Here is a 13,793-nt window from a genome sequence, read left to right as displayed (position 1 = left end):
CTGTTCAGGTATAAAATACTAACCTCCACAGCAAAGGTGAGGAAGTACTTATTAAACTCTTTGGGACTGCACCGAAGAACATAAAGGCCTTTCTGATTACCTGCCTTCTTCAGCTTGGAAATGGCAAATTCCATTCTGTAAATAATAAAAATATATATATATGTGAGTAAAACAGACTGTTGGTGATCGAGATGATAAAGAATTTTTGTAGTCAACCCAATAAGTGAAAGTTCTGTGGAATGATGTTGACTGAACCCTGTTTGGTGTGTATGTATTACATTTGTTTGTTCAACGAAATCTGAGATTTGACAGAAAACAATTTTTTCTGTAAGCTTAGCTAACAGGCAGAGTTCTGTTTTGTGCATAAGCCTGCCAAAGATGATTAATGAATAAAGGCCTGAGTGAGATACTCTGCTTCCCCTTTAGGATGGAGCAATCAACTTTTCTTGAGCTGAGAAGTATCTATGCCCTTCCAGGGCTTCCAGTGCTCTAGAAGATGTTTCTTTCCTCCCGATGGGACCCTTTGCTTTTCTCCAGCTCTAAAAGACTGTAGAAGGGCTAAGCCCAAAGCTCAGACCCCTCTATCACAAGTTGCATGGCACATGGAACAAGGGCACTCTTTGGCTGCCCATCTAGCACAAATAAGGCATGAAACTGGGATATTAGGGTCTAAGGACATCATTCCTGTCAGTTTTGAGGCAAAACAAGTTGTTTTAAAGAAATTGGAGAACTTAGAAAAAATAAAAAATTGGGAAATCCAAGATGCCAACCATGGCAGCATTTTAGCACCAAAAACAGCTTCCAAACGCTTCAGGGCTGGCCAAAAAAAATAGGATTTTTGATGAGGGGGACTGCAGAAACAGTCAAAACACACTTTTCAAGAACTCTCCAATTTTCCCCCTAGGCTATCACAGTCTGTACTCACAGACCAGATACTGGGGAAATGGTGCTGCAGCTCACTTCAGCTCCCCGAGTGTGTACCTGGATCTGGAAAGGGTTTCTGCCTCAAACCGCCAGTCAGCTTCCAAACTGAGATCTTCAGGCTGCCAGTTAACCTTAGTCGGACTGATGCACTACCCCATAGGCTGCGATGCACAAGGGGGGGATGCAAAGTTGCAGCCAGGACCACTATTAATGTCCAATGGCCTGCATTCAAGCTCCTGACGAAGCCAAGGAAGCACGTGCTAAAGGCCTGAAACCCTGAGCTCTACAAATCTCCAGAAGGCTGGCTATACAGGCACCGAGGTATACACCTGCCAGCTGCAGATTTAAATGTCTGTGCCTCTACAAATAGGCAGAACAGTGCCTTTAAATGGGATCTCTGACATGCACAAAAAAATCCATGAAAATCCGAAACACACTACAAAACAATAAAGAAATAAATAGAGCAGACACATTCATGCTCGCTTGCAGAAGGAAGAACTGAAGGGGGCAGCAGAGACCATGGAGGAGGAGGAGGAAACTGAAAACGGTGATTGACATCTTCTGCAGTATGTTCACAAGCACAGATGGATAACCCTATGGTTCAGCATCTATACTGCACTGGAATATACTTTAATTTCTCTTGAAAGAATAAAGAAATATTAAAAATAATTAAGAATCAAAAAGTCTTGATGAGGGACAGACCACATGATCCATTAGACCAGTGGTCTCAAACTCGCGGCCCAGGGACCACATGCAGCCCGCCAGGTACTATTTTGAGGCCCTCGGTATGTTTATCATAATCAAAAAAGTAAAATAAAACAGTTTCTTGATCATATAATAATAATAATAATTTTATTTTTCTATACCGCCATAGTCAAACTGACTTCTATATGTTTCTTTAGCTATAAATTACAATATTATTATTAAGACTGAGCCAAAAGGAAAGATTTATACCTCATGCAAAATTGTCATTTCTTTAATATGACATTAACTATTTTTTCTGAGGCCCTCCAAGTACCTACAAATCCAAAATGTGGCCCTGCAAAGGGTTTCAGTTTGAGACCACTGCATTAGACTATGTGATGATGATGGAGTCATAATCATGAAGCACCTGAAGCATGTGCATCAAGGCCACACTGCCACTGAAGTAAAGGAGAAAAAAAGCAAGTATGGGGCCTATAAGCTGTCTGTACAAAAGAAGGCAATGGGAAAATGGCAGGGTCATGAACCTTCTTGTGGCTCAGAGACACTGCACTTTTTTATTTGCAATACACTGGGTTGCAGGTATTTTTCTAGCAAATAGTGTTGCCTCAGGTACACAAATTTAGACAGTGAACCCATTAGGAACACAAAAGTATGTGCATATGCGTACAGCGATGTGTGTGTCTAGTAGCACTATATAAAAATGATTACCGTATTTTCTCGCATATAACACGCGCGTTATACATGGTTTTTACATACCGCGCATACCCTTGTGCGTTGTACAAAATTTTTTTACATAGTTCCCCCCCCCCGACGTCCGATTCACCCCCCCCGCAGGACCGCTCGCACCCCCACCCCGAAGGACCGCTCGCATGCGCTCGCACGCACCCGCATCCCCACTCCGAAGGACCGCTCGCCCACACTCCCACCTCAAGCCCTCTTGCCCCAGCCAACCGCAGCACCCCCGACACGATTGGGGCAAGAGGGAGCTCAAGCCCTCTTGCCCCCCCGACACAATCGGGGCAAAAGGGAGCTCAAGCCCTCTTGCCCCGCCGACTCCCCAACTCCCCGACAATATCGGGCCAGGAGGGAGCCCAAGTCCTCCTGGCCTTGGCGACCCCCCCCCCCCCCGCTAGTTGTTCGGGCCAGGAGGGAGCCCAAACCTTCCTGGCCATGGCGACCCCCTACCCCCACCCCGCACTACATTACGGGCAGGAGGGATCACAGGCCCTCCTGCCCTCGACGCAAACCCCCCTCCCCCCAACGACCACCCCCCCAGCCGACCCACGACCCCCCTGGCTGACCCCCACGACACCCCGATCCCCCCTCCCCTTGTGTAGTTGGCCGGACAGACGGGAGCCAAACTCGCCTGTCCGGCAGGCAGCCAACAACGGAATGAGGCCGGATTGGCCCATCCGTCCCAAAGCTCCGCCTACTGGTGGGGCCTAAGGCGCCTGGGCCAATCAGAATAGGCCCGGGAGCCTTAGGTCCCACCTGGGGGCGAGGCCTGAGGCACATGGGCCCAACCCGACCATGTGCCCAAGGCCCCGCCCCCCAGGAGGGACCTAAGGCTCCCGGGCCTATTCTGATTGGCCCAGGCGCCTTAGGCCCCACCAGTAGGTGGAGTTTTGGGACGGATGGGCCAATCCGCCCTCATTCCGTCGTTGGCTGCCTGCTGGACAGGCGGGTTTGGCTCCTGTCTGTCCGGCCAACTACACAAAGGTACGGGGAAGGGGGGTGTCATGGGGGTCGGCCAGGGGGGTCACGGCTGGGGGGGCGGTCGGAGGTTCTTGGGGGGGGGGCGGTCGTTGGGGGGAGGGGGGTTTGCGTCGAGGGCAGGAGGGCCTGGGATCCCTCCTGCCCGTAATGTAGTGCGGGGTGGGGGTCGCCGTGGCCAGGAGGGTTTGGGCTCCCTCCTGGCCCGAACAACTAGCGGGGGGGGGGGGGTCGCCAGAGCCAGGAGGACTTGGGCTCCCTCCTGGCCCGATATTGTCGGGGAGTTGGGGAGTCGGCGGGGCAAGAGGGCTTGGGCTCCCTTTTGCCCCGATCTTGTCGGGGAGTCGGGAGGGCAAGAGGGCTTGAGCTCCCTCTTGCCCCGATCGTGTCGGGGGTGCCGCGGTTGGCTGGGGAAAGAGGGCTTGAGCTCCCTCTTGCCCCGATCGTGTCGGGGGTGCCGCGGATGGCTTGGGCAAGAGGGCTTGAGCTCCCTCTTGCCCTGCGGAGGGGGGGAATCGGACGTCGGGGGGCATCAGGCTTTCAGGGTGGGGACAGAACTTCAAGGGGGAGAGGAGAGTTGGGGCGGGCGAAAGGAGAGTCGGGCAGCATGCGCGGTATATGGGTGTGCGCGGTATATAAAAAATTCTGTACATAAATTTGTGTTTTTCGCGCGCTATACCCATGTGCGCGTTTTACACGGGTGCGCGTTATCTATGTGAAAATACGATAGTAGTAGTAAAGGGATGGGATGACTTAGAAGTAGTAAAGGGATGGGATGAAGAAAATCCCAGGGGTCAGTATTTCATAATGATTGAATACACTTTCACATCCTTTGTCACAGCAAACCCAAACTAGTTCCAGTTCCAAATAACACTTTGAAAAGGCCCAGTATGCATTCAATTAAACTGTTCAATCACCTTAGTTGAGTTGATTTAAATATGTCTGGATAAAGAAATAAGCTGTTTTTGTCTAAAGTGAATCTGAAGCAACAGTCTAAACATGCCAAATATGAAGCTGCCGAAAGAACTCCAGAAGGTTATTCAAAGGGAAAACAGTGTTGTATGGTAACCAAATAAAATGTAACTAGCTACTGCACAAAGTAAAACTTTTGTCACTTTTACTTGTAAAGGAGTACAGGTTATATTTGTTACTTTTACTAAAGTAATAATTTCACCAACTGATGTTCATCTGATGTTTGCAGTTAAAAGTAAAAAATAAAAATAAAAAAATGAAACAGCAAAACCTGGAACAGGATTTTGCAGTTAAAAATTTCATCGTGTAAAGAGAGGACCACCTCAACTTAAAATTTTGCTGTTCATGAGAACATTGGAGTTGCCTGTGTATGTTGAACTGGTTACTGGTTTCCTGCCAAATAGAATGAGTTTGGTCACTTTGAAGCAGAGATGAAGTTGGTTGCAATTCTTGGTGAATAGATATATCTACCACAACAGACTGCTGGTCATCCAATGGAAAACTGGATGTCTTTAGAGAGGAAATCTACTTGTCTGGCCTTAAGACTGAAGGGTTCCCACACATTTAAAGTGCTTGCATCAGTTCATGAAGACAATCAGAGCCTGCCATCAGCTAAAAAATGTTTAGGACACCAGACAATGATTCCAACTCTGTGAAAGCTTTCTCTATAACTGGACAGCATGAAGATCAGATGAATATGCAAATGATGAATCAGACAGCACTATTCTAATGCAAATAATGACAATAATGATGAAAGTATTTTTTGCTACATAGAAGCCAACTGTTTCAGACAGATTTTCTCAATCAGTATCTGCAGACCCAGTCAGAAGACATCTGTAATACTGCAACCTGCCCTGGTTGAAATAAATTTTTATCAGACTGAACAATCCACTTTCTGCTACCACATTTGTTGAACAATTTATTAGCTGTACTGGACTAATGACTCACAAGTCCACTCGCATTAGTGATGATCATTTTCAAAATTTAGTTTTACTAAAAGCAAAGTGGATTGGCTTGAAGAGCAATAGAGTTGGGCTAAAAATGTCAACAATAGTTACATTCATTGTAGTTACAGTATTTTTACTCAAGTATTATCCCCCTCCCCCCCCCATTTTACTAAACCGCGCTAGCAGTTTTTAGTGCAGGGAGCCATGCTGAATGCTCCGTGCTGCTCTCGAGGCTCATCGAGTTCCTATGAGCGTCGGGAGCAGCAAGCAGCATTCAGTGCAACTCGCGGTTTAGTAAAGGGGGGGAGGGGTATATTAGGTAACAACTTTTTTACTTTCACATAAGTAAAATTTTAATGTGTTCTTCACTGTACTTTAAGTATTAAATATTTATTTATTTTTATTTTTCATTAAATGCTTTGACCACAACCAGAAATAATTTGGATCACCAAGATACTAAACCTGAGCTCTAAGATTATTAAAAACAAACAAACAAGCCCCCCCGACCCCCCCTCAAAAAACTAGAAAGGTTATCTGTTTGATACTAAAGAAAATGACCATTCTACAATTCCAAGATTATGCCACAAACATGACCTATATGGGATGATAGCAAAAATAAAGCCACTGTTGAAGTTAAGACATATGGGCCCAGATTCTCGAACCAGTGCCGATTTCCTAGGTGGCAGTAAGCGTCAATACCTCCGTTAAAAATGCCATCCAAATGGTGCCTAGAAAATCAGTGCCAGAATCACACCTTCATAGGTGCTTTAGGCCACTGAACACCAAAGCATCTACATAGGCATGATTCATGTAAAGATAAAAGGTCCAGAAAACCCTGACCTACATGTCCACGCCTATCTTTCACATCAGCACGATTCTGAAACAGACGCTAATGCGTGATTGACATGCGATCGGTGGCCACTTTTAAGATGGCAGCCGATATCGGCACCAGATCGAGAATCTGGGCCATGATGTCCTACATATTGTTTGCAATACTCATGTGACACTGCATGTACATGGAAGGTGGTTTTAGGGAACCTTCCGGTTTCAGTGCTAAGCAACATGTGTGACGCAAAACAAGCAGTGAAACATGGTGGCAGCATCAGGCTGTGGAAACACTTTGCAGTTGTTGGGACAAGGATGCTATTGAAGATCACGTGAAAGATGGATGGCATAAAGTACAGGCATATCCTAAAGAGACCCTATTCTAGTATGTTAGACCAGAGAGTAGGGAGAAGATTCACCTTTCAGCAGCCCAATGATACATTATATTAGTGATTTCTATTCCGCCACTACCTTGCGGTTCAAGGCAGGTTACATCCAAACTAAAACAAGAATTACATTCAAAATTTGAAGGAATAGAATGCGATGACATAAAATTTTTAAGGTAATAAAATGTTGGGTAAAGAGTTACCAAAGGGAAGTGGAGGTCTTTAGGAGATAAAAATAGGGTGAATTATGGAGTTTTAGATAACGTTTGGTAGATAGAAGAATATTAGAGAGTACCAAGGGTAAATAGAGTGTTGGATGTTGGGTTGGGATTGGTCGTGCTGGATAGGTTTTATGTGTTTTTTTGAAGAGTATGGCTTTAATATCTCTCTTGAAGGTTTTGTAGTTTGTAGTCGAAGATAACAGAGTGGTGATTTGTCTGTCCAGTTTAGCTGCTTTGGAGGCTATTAGGTTGTCATAAAGTTTTTTTCGTTTGACATTTTTGGATGATGGGTGAATGAATAGTGAGTGGGTTCTTCTTTGTCTGGTTAAGGAGGATTGATTTAGTCGGTTATTCCAGTAGGTTGGGCTTTCTCCGTTGATAGCCTTGTAAAGTAAGCAGTAGAATTTGAAGTGTACTCTTGCTTCTATTGGAAGCCTCTGTGATATGGTCATATTTTTTTAGTGAATAGACAAGTCTAAGGGCTGTATTCTGTATTGTCTGCAATTGCTTCATCATGGTCGCGGGACATGGTAGGTATAGTATGTTGCAGTAGTCTATCATCCCAAGGATAAGAGATTGTACCAATAGTAGGAATTGCTTCTTTTCAAAGAATGTTCGGATTTTTCTTAGATTTCTCATGGTCATGAACGATGCCTTTATTATTTTATTAATTTGGGTTGCATGGTGCAGCCTCTGTCAATTGTGACTCCTAGCAATTTTAGTGTAGGTTGTATTGGGTATGAGATCGAGTTTATTAAAAGATTAGTTAATGTTGGAGTTTTGTTGTTTTCTAGTAGGATGAAATTTGCTGTCAGGGTTAAGTTTTAATTTGTGCTCTGTCATCCAAATTGCAAATGATTCGAGGGTTTTGTGTATTGTGGTTTCTGGTTGGTCGAAGGGTAGGAGAATAGTGATGTCATCTGCGTAGCTGTATGAAATTATGCCATGATTATCTAGGTAGTAGATGAGGGAGGCTATGTATATACTGAATAGTGTAGGTGATGGGGTGATCCTTGGGGAGCTCCGCAGGGGTTGGACCATGGTTCTGATTTTTCTTGCATTGTTTTGACTCTGTAAGTTCTTGATTGTAGGAATCCTTTGAACCATGCAAGTACTTTGCCTGAGATTCCTATTGAGTCGAGAGTTTGTAGAAGCATGTCATGGTCTACCAAGTCGAAGACTGCAGAAATGTCTAGTTGTATCAGCAGGATTTTCTTGCCTGTACAGAGGTGTTGTCTTGCAGTGTCCATTAGTGTTCCTAGTAGTGTCTTCGTGCTGTATTTGGCTCTGAATCCCAATTGTGTGGGGTGGAGTATGTTGTGATTCTCTAGGTAAGAGGCTAAAGTTTTGGCTACGAGACCTTCCATCAGTTCGATGTACAATGGGATTGAGGCAATGGGTCTGTAATTGGATGGTTGGTCTGTTGCTCCTTTAGGGTCCTTTAATATCGGAGTTATTATGATTTCGCTGAGTTCTTGTGGGAAATAACCCTCTAGTAGTGATGAGTATATCCATTGTAGAAGCAGGGAGCGGAATATGCTTGATGTTTTCAGTAGGTATGGGGGGTAATGGTTGAGGTCACAGGCTGCATGGCTGTATTTATTATAAAGATTGTTGAACTCTGCCCATTCTATAGGTAAGAAATGGGACCAGGTTCTATCTGCTGCGACTGATTCTTTTTCTGTTGGTGGAAATGATGTCTCTATGTGTGAGGGTGTTCCGCTGAAAGAGGCTCTGATATTTGCGATTTTGTTTTTGAAGTAGGTAGCTAAGAGGGTGACTGTAGGTGGGGGCGAATTGTTGTTCTCCATGTATGGTGTTGTGTTTGTGAGGACTTTTAATAGCTGGAATAGCTTTTTTGAGTCTTGGGGTCCATCTCCGATTTGATACTTAGTACAAAGCAAACACAAAAGCAACAACGGAGTAGCTCACTAGGAAGAAAAGTCCTCCAAACTCCAGACTTGAATCCATTAAAAATTCTGTGGCGACTATAGTCCACAGACAATTTATAGCCAACCTGAAAGAGCTTGAGCTATTCCATCTCCCCCCAAAACTGCAAAATCTGCATCACTCTTCTGTGTAAAGCTGGAGGACACATATCCTAAATGACTTATGGCTGGTGCTACTAAAGGAGTTTTCACCAAGTATTGAGTCAAGAGGTATTAACGTCTTGATTGCACAAGTCTTACGACTTTTAGAATATTTCTATAAAACTGTTCTTTTAAGTTGCAATTTTTGTAGAGCTCAATTAAACCAATTCCTACTTTAATGAATTTTGAATGTCATGTTTTACACAGCAGGTGGTGAAATACATACAAGTGTGTGAACAGTTTGGCAAGACACTCTATATATTTTCTATTAAATCAAAGTAGTACAACATATACTTAATTATTTTTTCTAGCATTCCCTTTCTAAACATCACATATGATATATTATTGAATTTATGTGTGTGCATAAGGTTAGAAAACTGTCTGAGTATCTTCATGTTAATTTGCAACTTGAAATTCTTACATGCCTTGCCTACCAAATGTTAGTTACTGGTGATAAATTACACACACATTTGGCAATTTCTGCTTCTCCCAACGCAATCCAATATGAAACACTAAGAGGCCCTTTTACTAAAGTTGGCATTTGCTAATGGACATTAGTGATTGCTAAATGTTGCATATCCTATTTTATATCTATGGACCATGTGACACTTAACGTATGCTAAGCTTTGGTAAAAGGGCCCTTAAATATACATTATCAAAGGCGTCATATGCACATGTGATTTTCAGTCTCTTGAAATCTAAGCATATAATAAATCCAGCATGAATTCCTATCACTCAGACCCCACAATTACATAAAATCAGAAGTATAGTTTTTTTAATGAATGAGGTTTTTAGAGATATAAATCATTCACTACAACGATACTAAGGGCTCCTTTTACTAAGGTGCGCTAGCGTTTTTACCGCACACAGGACATTACCACGCGCTATGTGGCTAGAACTAACGCCAGCTCAATGCTGATGTTAAGGTCTAGCATGCATGGCAATTCAGCACACGCTATTCCGCACATTAATGCCCTAACGCAGCTTAGTAAAAGAAGCCCTAAGTTTTTAAAAATATAAACTACTTACAACACTGAACCATGGCAGTTGCTTTGAATGTTTTGAAACAATCTAGGAGATGCTACTTCTTTACAAAGGTAATGGTGTGCATCTGCTGTTAATCTATAATATCCATCAATTAATGATACAAAAGAAAGGGCTTCTCTTAATGAAGAAAACTCAACTTCCTAGAAAAAGAATGAGAGAAAGATTAACAAGGTAATATACTTAATATACATAGCCATGCTTATGCCACACAAATATCAACCACAAACCTATTAAGAAATTTCTGTTATAATGTCAGCAATCTGAATAGTAGGAAAATAGTGAAAAACACATTTATAAAATGACCTGGGTCATTGTTTACACCCCCCCCCTCTTTTACAGGGTTTTAGCACCAGCAGCGGCGGTAACTGCTCTGAAGCTCATAGGAATTCTATGAGCGTCGGAGCAGTTACCGCCACTGCCGGTGCTAAAACCCACGCTATGAGTTTGTAAAAGAGGGGTTAGTTTTTCAGAATTTTCTTTTAAAAAACCTCCAAGAAACAACAAAAGTTGCTGAATTCATTTGAGAGGGCCGAGACAAGAGTAGCTCACTCAGAGTTCCGACTAGAAAAGGTTTCAGGATGCATGTACACCTTCCATGCATTGTGGAAAGCACTTCAGTTAGTCTGTAGCTTAGCAGTAACTTTCTCAGAGTTGGACAGGATTGTGTGGCTGATTTATCCATCTGTTTATGAAAAACAAAAGATCACGCAAACTTTTAGGCTGAGAGGAAGGGGAGGGATGTCTGCTGGACAGCACACAACACTTGTGCATATTCAGAATAGCCTTTATGAGTTTCCTGACCTATTGGGGAGCTCTATCCACAGGGCCATTAGGGAGACAACACCAGTTAGCTTGCATGAGTGGAGAGCACCTCTTATTTCAGCAACAAAAAATTCCCATATACACTGCGGAATTTTGTGTGTGTTTCTAACTGCACTTGAAGATGACAACTTCAATCAAGTTATTTCCCCAAGTAAATATGACAAAAGGCAGGTGGCGCTTTATACTAACCAATTTATTGAGGCTACTAGTCTTTAAGCCCGTTACATTAACGGGTGCTAGAATAGATGTGTCTGTCTGTCTGTGTTTCTTTATCTCTCTCTCCTTGGCCGCTGTCTGTGTCCTTCTGTCTTCCGCCCCTCCCCCCGAGTAAAGCTGTCTGCCCCCAGAACACACCTCCCCCCAAAGCAGCCCCCTTTCCCTCTCCCTATCTCTCCATGGCCCCTTCTGTCTCCCCCCAACACACCCCTCCCCCAAAGCAGCCCCCTTTCCCTCTCCCAGTCTCTCCATGGCCCCTTCTGTCTTCCCCCAGAGCAAAGCTGTTTGCCCCAAGCACACCCCTCCCCCAAAGCAGCCCCCTTTCCCTCTCCTTATCTCTCCATGGCCCCTTCTGTCTTCCCCCCCAGAGCAAAGCTGTCTGTCCCCAGCACACCTCCCCCCCAAAGCAGCCCCCTTTCCCTCTCCCTATCTCTCCATGGCCCCTTCTGTCTCCCCCCAGCACACCCCTCCCCCAAAGCAGCCCCCTTTCTCTCTCCCAGTCTCTCCATGGCCCCTTCTGTCTTCCCCCCAGAGCAAAGCTGTTTGCCCCAAGCACACCCCTCCCCCAAAGCAGCCCCCTTTCCCTCTCCCTGTCTCTCCATGGCCCCTTCTGTCTTCCCCCCAGAGCAAAGCTGTCTGTCCCCAGCACACCTCCCCCCAAAGCAGCACCCTTTCCCTTTCCTTGTCTCTCCATGGCCCCTTCTGTCTTCCCCCCCGAGCAAAAATGTCTGTCCCCAGCACACCTCTCCCCCAAAGCAGCCCCCTTTCCCTCTCCCTGTCTTTCCATGGCTCCTTCTGTCTTCCCCCCGAGCAAAACTTGTCTGTCCCCAGCACACCTCTTCCCCAAAGCAGCCCCCTTTCCCTCTCCTTATCTCTCCATGGCCCCTTCTGTCTCCCCCCAGCACACCCCTCCCCCCAAAGCAGCCCCTTTTCCCTCTCCCCCTGGCCCCCGGTATTGATCCGCTTCTTACCTTCCCTCCATCCTGGCGTCTTCTGGCCTGCTCCTCTTCAAAGCAGCTTGCGATCATGGTGGCCGGCTTTAGCGAATCTCGCAGGCCGCTCTCCAACTCGGTAGCACGTTCCCTCTGACGCGATCCCGTGCTTCAGAGGGAACGTGCTACCGAAGTTGGAGAGCGGCCTGCGAGGTACGCTAAAGCCGGCCACCATCGCAGGCTGCTCTTTAGAAGAGCAGCAGCGGCGGCAGTGAGTGAGGGCAGGACAGGCTGCTCTGAAGAGGAGGAACAGCGGCAGCGGCGAATGAGGGTGGGAGGTGTGTTCCCCGCCAAGAATGCAGGCAGGGACAGAGTTTGCCTGGCCAAATGGTGAGTGAGGGCGGGAAGAGGGGAGTGATCAGAATGTTCCCTGCCGCCGGGTTCTAAAATGGAACACGGCCACGGATCACACACCACGGCGGCAGGGAACAAGAAACCCTAAATGTGAATGTGCGCTTATGGTTTTATTATATAGGATGAGCTTTCCGATCTTATTGCTTCTCCAGACTAACAGTTACTTCCATTAAAGTACAAAGGTAAATCCCACTGAAAATTGCTCTCTCAAGGAAATATTCAGGTACAAAGAACATAAGAACATAAGAAGTTGCCTCCACCGGGATCAGACCAGAGGTCCATCGCACCCAGCGGTCCGCACCCGCGGCGGCCCATCAGGTCCATGACCTGTCAAGTGTTCCCTGCCCTAAAAAACCTATCCTTACTTCTATCTGTATCCTTCAATCCCCTTTTCCTTCAGGAATTTATCCAAACCTTCTTTGAATCCCTGTAGTGTCTTCTGCCCCATCACAACCTCCGGGAGTGCGTTCCATGTGTCCACCACTCTCTGGGTGAAGAAGAACTTCCTGGCATTGGTTCTAAACCTATCCCCTTTCAGTTTCTCCGAGTGCCCCCTTGTACTTGTTGTTCCCCACAGTCTGAAGAATCTGTCCCTGTCTACCTTATCTATGCCTTTCAGGATCTTGAAAGTTTGTATCATGTCTCCTCTAAGTCTCCTCTTTTCCAGGGAGAACAGCCCCAGCTGTTCTAGCCTGTCGGTATACGAAAGGTTTTCCATACCTCTTACCATTTTCGTCGCTCTTCTCTGGACCCCCTCAAGCAATGCTATGTCCTTCTTGAGGTACGGCGACCAATACTGGACACAGTACTCCAGATGCGGGCGCACCATTGCACGGTACAGTGGCATGATGACTTCCTTTGTCCTGGTCGTGATACCCTTCTTGATGATACCCAGCATTCTGTTTGCTTTCTTTGAGGCTGTCGCGCATTGTGCTGATGCTTTCATTGTTGTATCCACCAGCACACCCAGGTCTCTTTCAAGGGTACTTACATCTAGCAATGTTCCCCCCATTGTATAGCTGAACATCGGGTTCTTTTTCCCAACATGCATGACCTTGCATTTCTCTATATTAAAACGCCATCTGCCACTTTTTGGCCCACTCTTCCAGCTTCGTTAGGTCCCTTTGCAGGTTTTCACAGTCTTCCGTGGTTCTAACCCTGCTGCAGAGTTTGGTGTCATCTGCAAATTTGATAACCTCACATTTCGTCCCTGTCTCCAGATCGTCTATAAATATATTGAACAGTCCCAACACCGACCCCTGCGGAACTCCGCTCGTGACCCGTTGCCAGTCTGAGTATTTGCCCTTCACTCTAACCCTCTGTTTTCTGCCCGCCAACCAGTGTTTAATCCATCGGTATACATCCCCCTCCACTCCGTGGTTCCACAGCTTCCTAAGCAGCCATTCGTGGGGTACTTTGTCGAAAGCTTTTTGGAAGTCGAGGTAAATTATGTCTATGGGTTCCCCTTTGTCTATCTGGCTGTTTATTCCCTCAAAGAAATGTAGTAAGTTTGTGAGGCAAGACCTTCCCTTGCAGAAGCCATGTTGGCTCTCCCTCAGCTGCCCATTTTTTTCCATGT

The 13,793-nt window shown here is 45.6% G+C and overlaps 1 protein-coding gene across 3 annotated transcripts in view; it reads right to left on the bottom strand.

Moving 5' to 3' along the window:
• Nucleotides 1–13,793, bottom strand: part of JAK2 (Janus kinase 2) — a 298,615-nt gene that overhangs the window by 145,279 nt on the left and 139,543 nt on the right. For all 3 annotated transcript variants that reach the window (XM_033925632.1, XM_033925622.1, XM_033925643.1), the window contains 2 exons: nucleotides 9,813–9,970; nucleotides 24–135 (listed from right to left, as the gene is read on the bottom strand). In XM_033925632.1, the coding sequence (XP_033781523.1) occupies nucleotides 24–135; nucleotides 9,813–9,970 (270 nt within the window). The remainder of the gene's footprint in view (nucleotides 1–23; nucleotides 136–9,812; nucleotides 9,971–13,793) is intronic.

This window comes from Geotrypetes seraphini, chromosome 1 (genome assembly GCF_902459505.1).
Source record: "Geotrypetes seraphini chromosome 1, aGeoSer1.1, whole genome shotgun sequence".
NCBI classification, from domain to species: Eukaryota; Metazoa; Chordata; class Amphibia; order Gymnophiona; family Dermophiidae; genus Geotrypetes; species Geotrypetes seraphini.
Note: the sequence above shows the minus strand (reverse complement) of the source record. Positions and strands in the feature narration are given on the sequence as shown.